Source organism: Myiozetetes cayanensis, unplaced genomic scaffold, assembly GCF_022539395.1.
Source record: "Myiozetetes cayanensis isolate MyiCay16 unplaced genomic scaffold, myiCay2020 scf1, whole genome shotgun sequence".
Classification (NCBI taxonomy): domain Eukaryota; kingdom Metazoa; phylum Chordata; class Aves; order Passeriformes; family Tyrannidae; genus Myiozetetes; species Myiozetetes cayanensis.
Genome location: NW_026086604.1, coordinates 18371389 through 18388935, shown reverse-complemented (window position 1 = coordinate 18388935; position 17547 = coordinate 18371389). Strand labels below are relative to the sequence as shown.

Sequence of the window (17547 nt, the reverse complement as noted above, 5' to 3'; positions counted from 1 at the left end):
CATGTTTTTTAGAGCCTTGTTGCCCTTCTCTGGCCACGCTGCAGCACCTCAATGTCCTTGAAGTGAGAGACCCAAAACTGAACCCACTGCTCACGGTGCAGCCTCACCAGTGCAGAGTACAGGGGGAACTTGCCTTGGCTAGGCCTGACCTTGTCATGGTTGTCCAGGTTTGCAGCACAGGGAACTGCTGTTCACACAAGCATTTCCTACTTGCTGATTAGTTGAGATGAATCCTTCAAGTTTATGCATATTCATTATTTTTAAAGGAATTTATTATTCTTAGCTATGTCTAGTAAAAGGTGTTAGAAAATCCTTTTAGATGTCTGTGTAGTCATAATGTAAAATTTCATGCACATGATATATTTACAAGTAGTGCATATGAATATACTAATGCTAGAGCAGGTTACTGAAGAAGGTTACTGGAGCAGGTTACTGGAGAAGAATTGGAGTTATCCAACATCCAGAGAAAGGAAAAGAGATTCAGACCACGTGTAGTCACTAGAAAGCCTACATCCCTTTTTATGAGTGGAACTGGTAACTTGGTGCTTCCTCAAGCTCCACCGTGTGTATTGTTTGCTGTAATAAATTTCCACTACTGTTTCCTTTTTATACTCTGTTTACATTCACTTCTGATTTGCATTTGCACCAAGGTGTTGGTATAAACTGTTAAATATGTAGGTTGCCAGGAGTGCAGCTATAGAACTGCTGGTCATGGCAAGATCTGTGTGCAGAATTATGCCTGCCAAAAGGGAGTGTATTTCAATTTAATATCTTCTTTTGCAAAGGTTTTTGGGTGGTAGTGAAGCTATGAGATTGAAGGGGAAAGCCAAATGCTTTGCAGGTGCTCAAGACAATTCAAGAGATAATTTATGATAATGTAAGTCATAAATTAATTCAGAAAGAACTGGAAAGCATCTTGGTCTCCCAGTATGTTAGAAAAACAAAAGGCAATTAAAAAAAAAAAAAAAACCACAGAATGTTCTTCAGTCCAAGACAATCATGCCAAAAATAGCAAAAATTAGTTGCGTTATCTGAGAAAAAATTATGTTACAGTTTTGCATATTGATGTCTACTGAGAGAAGTATCCGAGTGTTGCTGCAAGAGTTCAGCAGGAATAGAAGCACATTATACACTCCTGTCACTTGGCTGATAACTAGCTGGGAAACTTGCTGGAGGGGTTGTTCGATCCCACATAGGTATCAGCAGGAGTGCTGCCAGTGAGTGAAGGGTCGGGACTTATTTAAATGTAGGCTGAGCTGCTCAGTTGAGGGCTGTTGCTGGCTTCAGTGGCATTTCTCACTGATTAATCATTGCTCATTGGTAGAGCTGGAATAAAGCTCGGCAGTTCCTGGATTCTGTTCCTGTGGTTAGACCGCCAGATCACACTGTCCCTCTGGAGGTCCCAGTAGACAATAACAAGCAGACAATAATTTGACCAGAAATAGAAAATGGGGGAAGTAGTAACAATCAATTCATTAGCAAGTAATTATTGAAGTGAAGAGAATTCTGCACATGAAGTAGTTATGCTTTAAAATTATCATCTTAAAAAGAATAAAGTAATATAAGAGTATCAGGCAATGAAGAAAATAAGAATAACTACATCTTCTTGGGGGAACTGGCCTACTTTTTGGCCTTGGTGGTAAAGATGACCTTGTTTATGTGGAATGTTCGTAGGCAGAGCCAAGGAGGAATATGAAAGAAGGGTATAGTGCCCTGTGACAGGTTATCAACTATAAAAGATGAAGCTTTAAAGATCTTGGTTTGATAGATGCTAACACACCAGAGGTCATCTACTGCACATCTCATGCAACAGTGGAGTGGCTCATCTTAGATGATAAAAACCAGTCTGAATATGCAATAGTAATCATTCCATACAGAGTCTGCATGATATTTAAGTTTACAGTTGATAATTTTTTCTGTTTGCTGTTAGGGCACAGCTCAGGGGCTGAGCTGAGTCAACCTTTTCTTCAGGGTGGTGGGGCTGGGTCTCTCCCACTTCTGCAGCTCCACAGGCTGAGTTTCAGGGTGGAGGCAGTACAGCAGGCATTTCCAGCAATTTTCATCTTTCCTTACAGTTGCAAATGTTTTTACCAGTTTTTATACTCAGGTACTATACTAAAGAAGTAGCTGTGGATGCCAAGATGGGTGAGACCTTTTAAAAAATAAGCATAGAAAAAACTATACTGTTGCTGGCAAAGTAGTGTGACAAAAAAAAAATCACATGTATTCTGGGAAACCTCTGGAAAGTTAACAGAAAAGTAGAAGAAACTGCAGAAGGATTAACATTCAAAGTACAACATACTTCAACCTGACTTATGATAGAAATGCCCAGTGGAGTTTTAAAGCTGTATTTCTCTTACAGTTATATTTCTGTTCTGAGCTTCTAGTTACACTGTACATACATGTATCTGAATAGCTTACAGATAACTCAAGTAGTGAAGCTACAAGTTGCATCTCTGGTGGTACGTACATAAAAGTGAAAAACCCTTGTTTCATTTATATCTACACACTGTAATTATAATTTTTCAATGTCAAGGTCAAGTGTAGTCAGAGCAGCAACATGCTGTGTTGTCATTGTCATTGGAGAGGTAAATGTTTAACAGCAGTAGTTTGAAAGTGGGTCATTATGGTGTGAAATTTGCTCAGTTTTTTGTGAACTGTGGTTATTTAAATAATTATATTTGCGTAGGATCATTACTCATCTTAGACAAAGCAAAGGAGGAAGAGTGTTTCTAATTTGTATAATCTCAGTAGCCATCCAACTCCTTGGCACCATCTATCTCATTAAGCCCTAATAGAGGCTATTGAATTGTTTCAACACACTTGCTACATCATTCAACAATGCTGCTCAGATCTGTCTGATAGCATATGTAATAACCCTTGCTATACTAAAAAGAATCAAAGTTGGGTTGAAGAATAGTGTTACTGTCATTATTACATATTTAGAAATTATCTCTCACTTCATATATAATACAAAAATAAAAAAGCAGTTCTAAGGTCCTCAATATATATATACTCTTTGCCGTCTAAGCAGTTTTAATCTGCACTTGGTGCTGCATGGAGTAATGGTTATTATTTAATGCATAAGAATGATATACATCCAGAAAATTGAAGGTACACTTAAACATAAAAACATTAGCTCTCAAAACTGCAGAAATGGTTTCTATTTACTTAGTAGGATCATCCTTTGTCATTGGCAAAATCAAAGACTGGATGTAAAGATTTCTTGTGATGAAGGTGTGCACCTATTTAGTTATTCCATATATAAATGGTATACAAAATTAGAATGTAATTCCACAAAATTGCTTGCTCTATTTTTCAGGATTTTAATAGCTTTGGGATGAGACTGATTTCCCACTGCTATGCACTTTTTGTAGTTATAGAGATTGTTGTACAGGATGTACAAAGTGGATATAATATATATTCTGTTTTGACACATGCACAAAGTATTCATAGAGTCAGACCTGTTATATTTGAATGATAAAAACATTTATCTGCATGGAGATCATAGCTGCTCTAAATGAGGATTCCTGAAGAACTGTTCATTCAGGTCACTTGCCACATGGGACATACAGCTGTGGGCTGCAAAGCCACGTGCTTCTTCATTGCTGTATCTCTGTGTTCAGTTCTACAGTAGTTGTACAAGGCTTTTGTAGGGTTCATCCTCTGACTACACCTCGAAAACTGATGGCTTTCTCAGTAACAGAAACAGAGACTTCTGCAGTAGTGCTGCAAAGGCCTGAGTGGCTGTGCAGTTCTATTGCTGATCTGCATATCTCTGTCAGGTGTTGTACATTTCTAAATAAAAGTCATTAGGATAGCATATTCATTCTTCATTTGATGTCTGCTGGTTTTATGTTGCATCAGAACTAAGCATTTTTATGATCCCATATTTGAAACATTTAATGTGGAATGGTATTTTTTCCAAGTTAGATTCAAACCTTTGTGGATCTCTAGTTGGACTGTCTAGTCAAAGGGTAGTTTATTAACTCAGTAAATCTCAGTATAACAGTTGACTTGCAAATATATCCTACACAAACTTGAAGACAACATTCCTTCTTGGCCCTGCAGTCATAAATTTGAAAAAATAGCATAAATGTAGTAGAGATGTCCTGATCTCTCTTGGGCCAAATAGTTGACTAAAATTAAAAAAATAGTTTATTTTCTTAGTGTGTATTATAATCAAGATCTGTAATCATCATCTTTAAAACAAAGGATCTAAGCAGACCTTCATAGCCTGTTTGTTGTTAGCTAGTCAGAGCCAGGTAACCAAACAAGAAGTGGAAATCACAGCAGGACTAACACCTCTTTTCCTTACAGCTGCGGCTATTTAGTTTTGATTCCCTGGGATGGCTCCCAGTCCATTGTCTGGTCTGTTATCATGGGTAAATTCTTGGTCAAGGGAATGCTCGGTGCTGTGGTTCTGTATCTACTTAATTGGGGTTTCCAGGAGTGTTTCTTAGCATAGATATTGAAAACAAGCCCTAGGGTGTACAAGATGGCTATTTGTCTTTTTTATATGTAGCGTGTGATTCTGAATAATAACACCAGTGATACTAGAATTTACGAACCATTAAGTAGTTACTGTGAATTTAGAAATACAGCTCTTTGTTAACACTTCAATCTTGTAAAAATGTTTCAAAACCTTTTTGGGACCGTAAGTGTTGAAGTGCCTAAACTGATGGATGCCCCATGCAGGCAAAAGAAGTTTCTGTTGTCTGATGCTTTTAACAGTTTGCTGCAGGATCAGTTAAGATTGGAGGATGGACATCAGAACAGGAGTGAAAATAAAGTGGCAGGATACAGCTTTAAACACAACATAAGAAGCAGGTGCCTGCCTTCCAAGCATTACTTGGAAGCTGTGTGTGGTAAACTGACTTCAAATCACATGACCACAGCAAGCCATGGGGATCTTTTCCAGACTAAACATATGACCAGCCCTACCATGACAGGGAAATGGAATCCAGACAAAGGATGGTGCAATCTGGCCAGGAACAACTGAGATTAGTGATGGCTGCCTCTGTGGAAATTCATCAATAATAGGGATGCCAAAGCTTCTATACCAGCCTTTGACCAGAAGTTCAGGCAACAGTTTTGCACTTTATTTCATTCAGTTCTCTCTTTATTTAGGTGCTATCTTAATTAACCCTAATCTTAATTAACCATGCTTCCATTATGTCCAGAGGAAAGAATGGGACAAAAGAGTGAAGAAGGATTTCTTGACTGAAAATGAAAAACTAGTGAGGCCTCCCAAGAAATTTAGAAGTGTGTAGTGCAAACTGAGGCTGTAAGCCCAGACTCACACTTTCCAAGCGTGGCTACTCCCTTACTGAAGGCAGCTCTGCTTTGGGCCTATCTAGACAGGCCATATCCATCCTAGTCACAGTTTTTCAGTATTTTATGTTCAGATATTCATGGAAGCAGGAACTAGAACACAGGTTTTCTCTTCTTCCTTACAAGTAAGGGAAAGCCCTGGTAACAGTTTCTTCCTATCCCTGCAAATACTCTTTGGGCTTCATAAATGCTGACAGCATGCACTGTGAAAACCTTCATTGGAAGGACTGTAACACAACACTTCATAAGCTGGTTGTTAGCATTGGCCTCCGAGATCAATGAAGTGTGCTCAAACTGAAGTGACAATGGATTCTGGGTTTCCCAAATCCAGCTTAAATTAGTAGATCCTAATCCATGTCTTCTGCTTGGAGTCCGTGGGTGACACAAAGAAAGAAACAACTTGGCTGTGGTTCCCAGTATTTCAAAAGGAGCTAAATGCCTTGTTCAATGCAGCCAAAACTTGGGCTGTTTCAGCCACAGAATGAGCAGCTGCAAGGGAATTTAGACCTACTCTGTCCACCTTTTCTTTGGTAGGTTCAAATGTTGATAGGTTGTCTCTGATGATTTTATCTAGGCTGGTGTTAACATGCCCAGAGCACATCACTAGATATATTAAGAATTTGACTCTTGAAAAATGGTCACTTTAAGGCAGCTTATTCTTTTAGAGACTTGTTTCATTTGAACAGTTTCATTTGAACTCCTGAGTTCAAATGAAGATACTGAAGCAGTTTTTATGCAGCCTTTTTGTTGAGGTGGGGAGGGCAGACAAGAGCCAGCCACCTCAAGCACTTGAGTGTGTTTCTGAAGCCACAGCTACTCTGTGCTCTGTACTTATTACAAGTCCTACCGAGAGATCACGTACAACCTGGGGACTGGCATAGCCTGCCTGCCTCTGCCTGCGCCAGCCACGTCCTCTCAGGGCTCTGTGCCTGCTGGGGAGCAGTTGTAGGAAGCTCTTGCCTAGAGTAAGCTGAGAGCTCCCGCTCTCCCCATGAGAGGCAGATTTCATCTGTCTAGATCCCAGATGATGGAAGGTAATATGTTGCATTCACTGCATTTTTTGACTTGTCCTCATCTGCTATTGAAGATCATATCAGTAGTTTTACATCCCTAATTTGCAAGTGATTTGCACTCCAAGTTGTGGGAACAAATAATTCTGCATGTAATTTAGAAAATATGGCCTGTGGAGTCTATTTGCAGTAACCATATTAGTTAAATTACCAGTGTGATTAACCATAAGAATGAATGTGCTTTCATAAATACCAAAGCAATTATTTCTGGTAATTTATTCCACTCCTTACAATATGGCTGCTAGAATCTGAACTGGTGTTTTGCAGATAATGTATTCCATATTTTGTGATGGGGACTTGAGAGAAATTTCTTCTTGTTGGGGCAATTAGCTTATACTAATTTGGAGAACATTTTCAATTTTCTTTATTAGAATTTAGGAAATTGTGAGTAAAATGATTTTCAGTGTAGGTGGTCAGCAAAATATTTAACAATAAAGTACACTTCTAAATTCTCTTGTTTCCCTGTCCTTTTATTTGGTAAGATTAAAACAGCATACATAACATGAGTGTGTATATATATATATATATATACTTCAGGATTATAAAACCCCCACTTCTACAGTGACACCAATTACATGTTTATTTCTGTGTTCATGTGAGATGCATTCCCAAATTATTTATCTAGCTAGAGATTAACATTACTTCAGTTGGGTTCATTCGGCTGTATGCTTGTTTTCACTTTTTTTTTATTATCTGTCCTAAATGAAAAACTTTAATTCATATTGTTAGTTTGTTCCTTTTGGTCTGGGTCCAGTACAGAATGCAGCCACATGAGTAGTTGAATTAACACAAGAGAGGTTTCAATTTCCAGGCAGAAATGAGGGAAACCGGTTTGGATTTAGTGGAGTGATGAGATCTCCAACTAGATGTTCTACTAGTTTGGAAGTATGACACCACAGGGTATTTCTTTGAGTTGAATAAATCCTTCACATTTTCATTGCTACTTGCAACATTTTAAATATTTGAATGCTGAATTTATGAAACACGAATTATGGATGTTACAAATACTGTCTTTGAATTTAAATTGTTTGAGAAATTGTAGGATTATTTTTGATTTATTAACATTTTTCCAGGGATAAGTGTATTGCTAGTATTGTGGGCAATCAAGTGGGAGTATTTCTCATGTGTATTATTGTTTAGCCAAGCTTCATCTGAACAAATATTCAACTCTCAAGCAGTGGCTCAGGAGTCATGCCTGTGATCTGAGTCTTCTTCTATACTTCTATTCCAATTTGCTATTTTGCTGTTGAAATCTTCAATTTTTATTTCAAGAAGCATCAAAATCATGATTAAGAGCCTTATTGATGAAAGGTTGGATCTTTGGAGGCCATCAGAGAGCGCTGACTGTTTCTGTTGAAAACTGGGAAATAGTTATTCACATCACTTCCTTTCAGCCCTCCTTAAATTCAGTATTAAGGTCAAAATGGCTACTATTTACCACTCGCACTCATACAAAAGTTGGATATATTACACGTTCCTAACTTCATGCTATATCAAAGTTGTATCTTATCAGCTGTGTGCCTGTGGTCACGTGAACCAGAGCACTTACTTCAATTAAAATCAATGTGGGAAAGTAAAACTACTTAAAAATAAGTTTTAGAGGGATGCTGTGAACAGATACACATGTGCTTCTATGAAGACTTGAATGACAGTTATGCTGGTTCTCCCTTGATTTCTCAGTAAATGGATGTGCAATGAATGTGTCGATTTTTTATTCCGTGAATTTTCTTCTAGAGTGAAGGCATACAGACTTGCAATTCTAATTCAGAGTAAAAAAATCTGCCTTATAAATTAATAAAAGTTACTATATACTCCTTCACGTATCACATAACCAAACATATATATTGCCCAAACCCCTAAATCTTTGAAAGATATGATATTGAAGACATTGGAGAATCATGCAAGATGTAGATGTTCTGTTAAATTTGCATAAAAATGAATATTTACAGATCAAAAGAGCTCTTTGGAACAAGAGAGTAATATCCTGTAACAATACAATAACAAGCATGGGGCTTCAGGAGTTGTGTGCCTTTCCTGTGTAACTATGATACAGTGTACCTTTTCTACAGGTACATTGTAGATAATCTTTTTCTGGCAGTTTTGTGGGAATATTTCTTTGAAATGAGTGCTTGTATTTTAGAACAACTCTGGACCAATGTTGGAAGTCAGCTGCCAGCTTTCATCAGTTGAATATAAATAATAAAACATCAGGTACTTGGAACAGTACAACCAATAGAAATGAAAGTGTTGATTTCTGCCCTTCATTTTTCATATGTCATGTTAGCCTGGTGTCTTTTTTATTTGTATTTATTGTATCAGGTGTTGATTGGCATTTTGAGAAATAGTTTTGATTAGTAGCAAATTTTTTTTTCATTCTGTTGGGTACTGCATTCACATGGGCAGCTGAAGTTCTAGAGGAGAATTACTACTTCTGTTATATTTAGAGACTGATTAAAAGTTATGGTCTTAAGGAGTATGTAGAAGGCTTGTAATAACCAGCATGATTTGAACCACTCATGATATTGCTAAAGAAATGTCTCACTGCTGTTAAATATTGCAGAGTTATTAATCTTCCTTGACAAGGAGCCAGTGGTTTTCAAGGTATTTTTGGTGTCTAGTTCCCACTTCACTTAATTTCCCATGTTCTTTATTTGACCTAATATTCCTCCTGACTAAGGGGCCTGAGAGACTTCAACCCCTGTTGCAGCCTGTAGGACAGTGACACTGAATGCACATGTTGAAATTGATGTCTCTATTCCATTCTCTGAGGGTGTAGGTCCTCTTATTCTAAGTCAGTCCCTGTATTCACATATTCTCCATGGGGTGTGAGAGTCCTGTTCTCCAAAGGGAGGACAATCTCCTCCCTTTGCTCATTTCCGTTTTCAAATCCCTAGAGTTTCACTGACCACAAAGGTCCAGAAATTCTTCTGACCTCTGGTATATGATGAGCCAGCAAAGGTGTAAAGGGTAGCAGATGCCACAAACAACTGCAGAAAGAAGTTGAGTCCCTAGATATCCAAGGATATTGGATATTACTCAACCCTCATTGTATCAATATTTAAGAATTCTGTTATTATTTGGTGTAGCTTACATTTAGAGTTCTTGATCTTTTATAATATTATCTGTATATCACACATCACTGTGCTGAACTCAAAGGTGTATAAAACAGATAGAAAAGGTATGCAGAATTACTTGCTCGATTACAGGGAACAGCATTTAAAAACAGAAATGACATGGAGTGACTGTCTTATTCATAAAAGAAAAACTGAAGCTTCATTCCTACTCATTTCTTTTTTGTGTGTGTTTGTTGCATTCAGTATATCTTCCAGCTGAGGTCTTGATCAAAATTCCTACACTAAAAATGCTACTATATTGTTTGAGTATTTTTTTCTGTGTCTGATACTCAGATGTCTGTTATGTTACTGTTTTTACAAATAAAATTAAACTATGCAAGCAGATAGAAAAAACGTTATTCTTGGAGGTGGTGATAAAGTGCATATATTGTGCATATTGTGCATAATACCCAATGCTGTATATTTGAAATATAAATGTACGGTAGCTAGTGAATAGAGAAGAAAGCATGGGAAGGGTTCTATATTTGTGGTTTACTATCCTCAGTAATGGATGTCTGTAACTTGATTTAGCAGATAACGACCGAATGTTTTTAAATAAAATAATTCATCTGAATTACAACATTTATCTGCAGGTTTTGACATCATGGTAACATTTTAATTAAATTCCTAAGAGGGATTTATTCACCCAAAGAAGATATATTTTAAACATGCTAGACTATGAATTGTTTAAATCTGGTTACCTCCGTGGGCAGCCTTGCTTTGTGTATATGCTGCCTGACCTTGAAAAGCAGGCAGTGACAGAACTAAGGTCCTGTAAAAGAGATTTACGATACTGCTTGACTATGATTAAAAACTTGTTAATTTTTAAATGGAAGTTTTGATACAGGTTGTTAATTTCTGTCTCTGCGTTATCCTGCCACGTGGAGTGGTGGTGTGCTGCTGGCAGGGCTGCCCAGCTGTGGCAGCACAGTGTGATGGGGGCTTCTCTTTTGTTTCCACAGAAGCAGGGGGCAAGAAGCTGCGGAGCACCGTCCAGAGGAGCACTGAGACAGGGCTGGCCGTGGAGATGAGGAACTGGATGACTCGTCAGGCTAGCCGGGAATCGACGGATGGAAGCATGAACAGCTACAGCTCTGAGGGAAAGTAAGTGGCAGTTATAACTCTGGTTTCCTGGTGTTTCTGCATGATACTGGTAGTTAGAGAGAAGCACAGTGAACAGTGTAGGTCCTATTTAGTCAGAATTCCCTTCACAAGCTAGTGTCGTTGATGGACCAAACCTAAGTCTTCCACTGTGACGGAAAGAGTCTCCCATTGTTGTGCCATAAGAAAGGCTCCTGGAGGGTCACAGCATCAACATGAGGTGTGTCAGGAGAGGGAAACAGGTGCAGCACACCAGGTAAAACACAGACAAGGACAAGTTCTCTTCCAAAAACTCCTTGCATATGTCAGTGCTTTGCAGAACAAAGTATTTCTGGAACATTTCCAGGTGTCATTCACTGGGCTCTAGAGTTTTTCAAAGATTCTGCTACTTTAATCCTGAAGAAATTAGCTAGGCAGAAGAATGAGTCTGTCATGTATCATGCTTTTCATAAGAGCCCAAGTTAAAGACTTATGAGTGGTATTGCCCAGAAGAGTCTTATTATGGGTTGATTTATTAGTGGTATTCACAGCACTGGTGATTCATCTGTGCTGCACAATGTATCTTACATGTCCAGGTTGATGCACTATATGCACTTGAGATAGACGTTTCTTTGTGGTTGGTCATTACAAATCTCATTAGTTCTTGTTGCTTTGTAATGGGTCACAGATAATTTATGGTAAGAATTTGAATTTTAAGTTACTTTGATCATTTGCCACAATGGATTTCAGTTCCATTATTGAATAGATGGCATTCTCAAGGACATTTTTAGCAAAATGTATAGAATGAATACTGATTTTAAAAGGTGATTTTAAAAATAGCAATCAGTATTCTGTCTAATGTCATCAATCAGTATTCTGTCTAATGTCATCATTTCACTGTGTGCGTTTGATATTCAGCCATTGAGTTCACAGTGACTGAGAAATGTGAGCAATTTTACCTTCATGTAACTAAAGCAGTGGTAAGAATGTGCATTAATCTCTTACTGAACTGGTCTCAAACGAATGCTGCAACAATTACAGTGGTCTTTAATATATTGGAGAAAGAGAGCATGATGGAAAAATACTAATGGGGAAAGTGTTGAGGATTAGTGCTTTTGCTACATATATGTATATATGGTGGAGGCTGAATTGGTGTTTGTTGAACACTGAAATTTTGAAAATTACAGTAATTGTTTTGCAAGTTCCTTGTGAGCAGGAACACTAAGTGCAAAATATCTAGAAAACAAAAACTAAAAAAGAACATTTCAAGTGGTTTTTTGTTTTGTTTTGTTTTTAATATTATTTCTAGTTTGATTTTCCCTGGTGTGAGGTTGGCTGCAGACAGCCAGTTCAGTGATTTTCTGGATGGACTTGGTCCTGCCCAGCTTGTAGGACGACAGACTTTGGCAACACCATCAATGGGTAAGAGTTTATGTCCTATGGATATGATATATTCTATTTGGTCTGGTAATTAGAACTTAGAATTTATCTAGATTCCCTTTAAATATGGATTTCCCATGTGGTTTTGAACAATTCAGTAAGCTATAACCACAGCCAAAGTAATCATGGATGCTTAACAAGACATTCTAAAGTAGTGAGGCACTTTGAAAAAAATCAGTCTTTTATCCCTTCTTCTTCAGTTTTGCATCCTTAAAATGGGACTACTGAGACCAGTCCTTTCTCTGAATCACTTTGATAATGTTGTATAAAAATGGTAATTTAGGTTCATAGTGTTTGTTATTATTGTGCTTACAGACTTTTAAATATTTACAGGTTATCTTTTCATATGTATCTTAAACTAGAGGCATGGTGAAGAGATTTCAAGCAGCTTTACAGAGCTGCTTTATACTAATTCCCTTCCTGCCTTTTTTGAATATGAAATTCTTAAGACAAGAAAGGGAAATTAATTTGAAGTAATAGGGGCATGGGAAATAGGAGTCAAGATGTTACTGCAGGGTTTTTTAGTAGTTTACTAACATAAACAGCAGTGAAGAGGGTAAATATTAAATTATCTAGTAGTGTTAAAATCCAGATCATACTCTCTGATGGAAAGCAGATGATACAAGTCACCACATGTTCATCCTAGAAATTCTCATGACATTTCATATATTTAAGTATTTCTGAATTATAGTGCCAGGATTTCTTTTTGTTATCTAGGAGATATTCAGGTGGGAATGATGGACAAGAAAGGACAACTGGAAGTAGAAATAATCCGAGCCCGTGGCCTTGTTGTAAAACCAGGTTCAAAGACACTGCCAGGTGAGGAAGAAAAATCTTAGCAACAATCTTAGTGCAGGGCCAGGAGTTGGACTTGTTGATCTTGATGGGTCCCTTCTAACTCAGTACATTCTATGATTCTAACTGATATAAAATTCACCCCTCAGTAAATCACAATGTTATACACTGAAATGCATAACATATTGAAATGATATACAAAAAATCAACCCTACTTCAGGAGGAAATTAAAAATCAGGCTACCATAAGACACAAAAGTATTTCAGCAATAGCAAATGCATCCTTTATTATTGGGTAGAGGGAAAGGTATATACTGAAAATTTTATGTAGGAATCTTAGAAATGAAGAGGGAATATGGAATAGGTACCTACTCAAAAAGTAGACCAGTATTTGATACTTACTCCTTATTTTATAATCCGACGTCCTATAACACTATGTGAAAAGGACAATAAAATGGTATTTTTAGCAAGCTCTTCTGCCAAAATAGAAATTGTGTCAGTCTTTTCTGCACTGATTTTCACCTTGTAGATAATTTTAAATTATTAACAATTTGGAGCATTGATTCAAATCTCACCAAAGTCATTGCAAGTCCCTCATTTACTTAATAGGCCTATTTTGCATTTTGTACAGTATAGGGACACTATATATAGGAATACCTGATTTTTTCAGGTCAAAATCTGAATTGTTTCATGGCAAAAGAGACATATAAAAAGAAATTAAGAAAAAATATACCAGGGAGAAGAGTAAAGAAAATGCATAGATGCTTTGCCTGGGAATAATTATTAATATTGCTTGTGGAGATTTGTTCATATAAGTTATGTATCCATTAAAAGGCAAATTTTTATATGATAATAGAAGGGGCATCTGTTATGCAAAAATCTGGACTTCTTTACTTACTGTTCTTTATGTTCTTTCTTAAAAGCACCATACGTAAAGGTGTATCTATTAGAAAATGGAGTCTGCATAGCCAAAAAGAAGACAAAGGTAGCAAGAAAAACTCTGGAACCACTTTATCAGCAACTTCTATCATTTGAAGAAAGTCCCCAAGGGAAAGTTTTACAGGTAATATGCATCAACATTCATCTGAACCTGAAAATGTCACCTGTACAGTTTTCACTGAATAAGTTTCAAACTTCCTTTCATGCCTATTTTGGCAATAAACTCTGATAAATAAAATATTTGTTGAGCAGATAAATACAACAGTAATAACTGTTTTTGCAAGTAGAAAGTACTGAGCTGCAGATTATTTTTTTTCTGCTTTATGTATGGGCTCCTCTCACTCAGTTTTCTCTGGATAACTGCTCTATTACTGCCCAAATAATTTCTGTGTCTTCATCATGAATTAGTATGCAAAGAACTAAACTATGTTAACAGTCAGATATTTCATTCCTTACTGTAATTAAATAAGCAGAGACATTTGACAAATCAGATAGAAGCTTTCATAATTTTTGCTGAAATCTTTCTATTTTCTCCTTTCTTTTCCCAACAGATAATTGTTTGGGGAGACTATGGACGTATGGATCACAAATCCTTTATGGGAGTGGCACAGATACTTTTAGATGAACTGGACCTGTCCAACATGGTGATTGGGTGGTTCAAACTTTTTCCTCCTTCTTCCCTAGTAGACCCAACTTTAGCTCCTCTCACTAGAAGAGCTTCCCAATCATCTCTTGAAAGTTCAACAGGACCTTCTTATTCTCGCTCATAGCAGCTGTGAAACTGTTGTCATAGCAACCAGCGTTACAAAAAAATAAAATTACAGGTCGCAAACCCTGGTAACACTGCATGCTTAATGTTGTGTCTTCTGAGCCTGTTTCTAGGGCTGCAACGCGATCCTGTGTTCTCAAGGAAGTTGCACACATTGTGCCCTACAGAAGGCCCTCAGGTGATGGACTGAAATCATGAAGAACTGATAGGTTTGGAGTTCAGGGACTCAGTTTTGGTCCAATCTGAAGCCATGGACTAAACTAAAAGAATCAATCTGTTTCATGCAACAAAAGTCCTTTTCAATAGCATATCTGTTTTGTTGCTCCCGTTTCTTTATTTATCTGCCCTCCCCTCCTAAAGCTTGGTTATGCCACAGAAATGGAGTTACCCTCCCATGAAGCCACGTTACAAGTCAGTGGAATAACAGACCCTGGAAGAAAAGAAGAATGTAAGGATGCTGGAAAAGTCAACTGGCACTTGCAGCAGTTGCTTGAGATCTGAAAAATCTTCACATTGAAAAGGTTCAAGACTTACAGTGGCGGGCTTCATACCTCCAGCTGTTCACACAGTGAAATCCCAGACATGATGGACTCTCTGAAAAATAAAATTCTGTGGATATACTGTACTGTATGAAATTAAGAAACTTTTTTGCATGGACAGAGATTTAGCTGAACACTTAAATTATTTTCTTGGGGCTGCAACTTGCAAAAAAAAAAAAAGAATAAATCAGCCATTTTCAACAGTTTATATTATTTTTAAAAATAAATTTCACTAGTGCATGGTTTTAAAGGAAAGAGAATGCAACAGGGTGATACAAAGACACACCACGTTTATCATTCTTTAAACCAGTCATGGTCTGTATTTTTGCAGACTTATATTAAAAATAAAAAATAATTTCTAGCAAATATTTAAAATTCTGTTTATGTGACAAGAAATAAGTGTAATATATTAAATTTATTTAAATGTAAAAGGTACAAGCCTTGTAAAGTTCAACATAATGTGCAAATTGTACACTTCTTTTACCTCCTCCTTTCTCTATCTCTCCTCCCAGTCTCCCTTCTTCCTTTTGCTCTTTTTCCCCTCTACCTCCCAGGATGATCAGCATATTCTAAAATGGCTACCTTTTGACTTATTACTCTCTTATGCCCCATATTTGGTTCAGGGTTGCAGATTGTTCTGCATTTCTGAATTATTTGAGAAAAATATTGTTTAAGAACTTACTTTTTTTCAAGCATGTTGAAAAGGATTTTGCAACATGGCTTGGGAGTACATTAATGTAATTCAGCATGTATTTGATAAAGAAGATATTTGAACTTTTTGCAATTTATTGTACAGTGCATGGTAACTTATTTTCATTTTTTTCTCACCTTCAAATTGAATTCTACAGCAAAATACTGGAATCATGTGGCCATTGTAAGATGTCTTCAATAAATTTGTTTTCAGCACCAGCATCTTTCATTCAAAGACTGAACTATCATTTCTTGAAGGTTTTTGGAAAGAGAAAAAATTAAGTACCTGGTTGATTTTTAGGAAATAAATTTAAGCACTTTTATTTGCACTAAACTAAATTGATTGCTACGTTTTTGAGATTACAAAAGCAACAAAGGTTACTAATTCAGACAGTTCTTCTGCTGTAAAGTTCAATTTTCATAAATTACATTTGCATTGCAAAAGACATAATTAGGTAATATCAGTCTGGAAAATAACAGTCTTTGGTTTGTAAAATAGCCTTAAAGAAAGCTTATCAGTACCACTCTGACAGCTATTTGACACCATTACCAGAACCTCGCTGCAGTTAATGCATCTTCAAAAACCTGTTTTTTGTAGCATACAGTAACTACCATTGGGTGGTGCTGCAAGTTCAAGCTTCTCATTAAATTATGTTGTTTAAAGGGAATGTAACTGGCTAACATTTAATAACAAATATCCTTTTTTTTCTTTCTGGGTTTTTGTATGCCTTTAATACCTACTTAAGGTTTATTATTGAAACCTTGCAATAAATTTTGAAGTATATATTGCATTTACCTTTAAGGCCACACAGAATTATTCTGATTTTATTTGAAAAATCTACTGAAGTTTCCCATTAAAAAATTGTAGATGCCTCGTAAGAGGGCAAAGGTAATAACAGTATCACTTATAATGCCTTTTACTTTGTGCAATATCATAGAAATCGAGATTGTGTCTTGTCTGCAGAGTTTATATAATGGATTATTGTTAAGTTAATAGACAGACTGGTAAAATTATATTTATTGAAATAATTTAGACATCTGTCTACCAGCAGCAAATAAATACTACTAACATGCAGTCTACAATATCCCCTAGGATATAAACAAAAATAACATAACCATTTTCCTGACACTGTGAGGTGTGCTCACACATTCTTGTATACATAGTCCTATATAAATTACTTCAAATTTTAAAATCAAGGAGATGACACATGGAAGGTTTGTACATACATTATGCAGTATTTATTTTAAAAAAAAATTAATGTATTTTTTTTAATTTTCACACGTCTGCAACTCTAATTATGGTTTATTCATGTAAATAGCACTATTCCAGTGATCACTGCTGTCTTGTACATAGTACGTTTTAAAAAGTTAAAAGGAATTACAGTTGGGGGAAAAAGAAAAAAAAAAAAGGGCAGATTAGGCCTGTCATGAACACCAACTAATGTAAATCAAACTCATTCTGGTGATGGTATTTAACACTTTAAATAAAACATTTTCTTTACAGAATTTGCGTGCAGCGCTTTGTTGCTTTTCTCCGAAGTGGGCAGCATCCTTCAGTGGAGCTGGTGGCAAGCAGCTCATGCAGCTGAAGAACAAGCAGGCTTTTCTTCTCTGAACGGGGCTGCAGATGAAATGCCATTTTTAAGATGCCACGATCACTGCCAGGCTTGGGGAGCAGTGAGAGGCCGGGTCTGCCTGCCCCCAGCCAGGCATCAGGCTCTGTGCTCCGGCCACCTTCCAACTCTGACATGCTGAAAAAGTGCAGCTCCTGGGATGGAG

General features: G+C 36.9%; 1 protein-coding gene across 50 annotated transcripts in view; it reads left to right on the top strand.

The window, feature by feature from the left end:
* Positions 1–17274, top strand: part of RIMS2 (regulating synaptic membrane exocytosis 2) — a 442383-nt gene extending 425109 nt beyond the window's left edge. For all 50 annotated transcript variants that reach the window (XM_050323983.1, XM_050323815.1, XM_050323785.1 and 47 more), the window contains 5 exons: positions 10480–10621; positions 11907–12019; positions 12755–12856; positions 13755–13894; positions 14322–17274. In XM_050323983.1, coding sequence (XP_050179940.1) covers positions 10480–10621; positions 11907–12019; positions 12755–12856; positions 13755–13894; positions 14322–14540 — 716 coding nt within the window. In that variant the 3' untranslated portion in view covers positions 14541–17274. The remainder of the gene's footprint in view (positions 1–10479; positions 10622–11906; positions 12020–12754; positions 12857–13754; positions 13895–14321) is intronic.
* Positions 17275–17547: the final 273 nt, after the last annotated feature.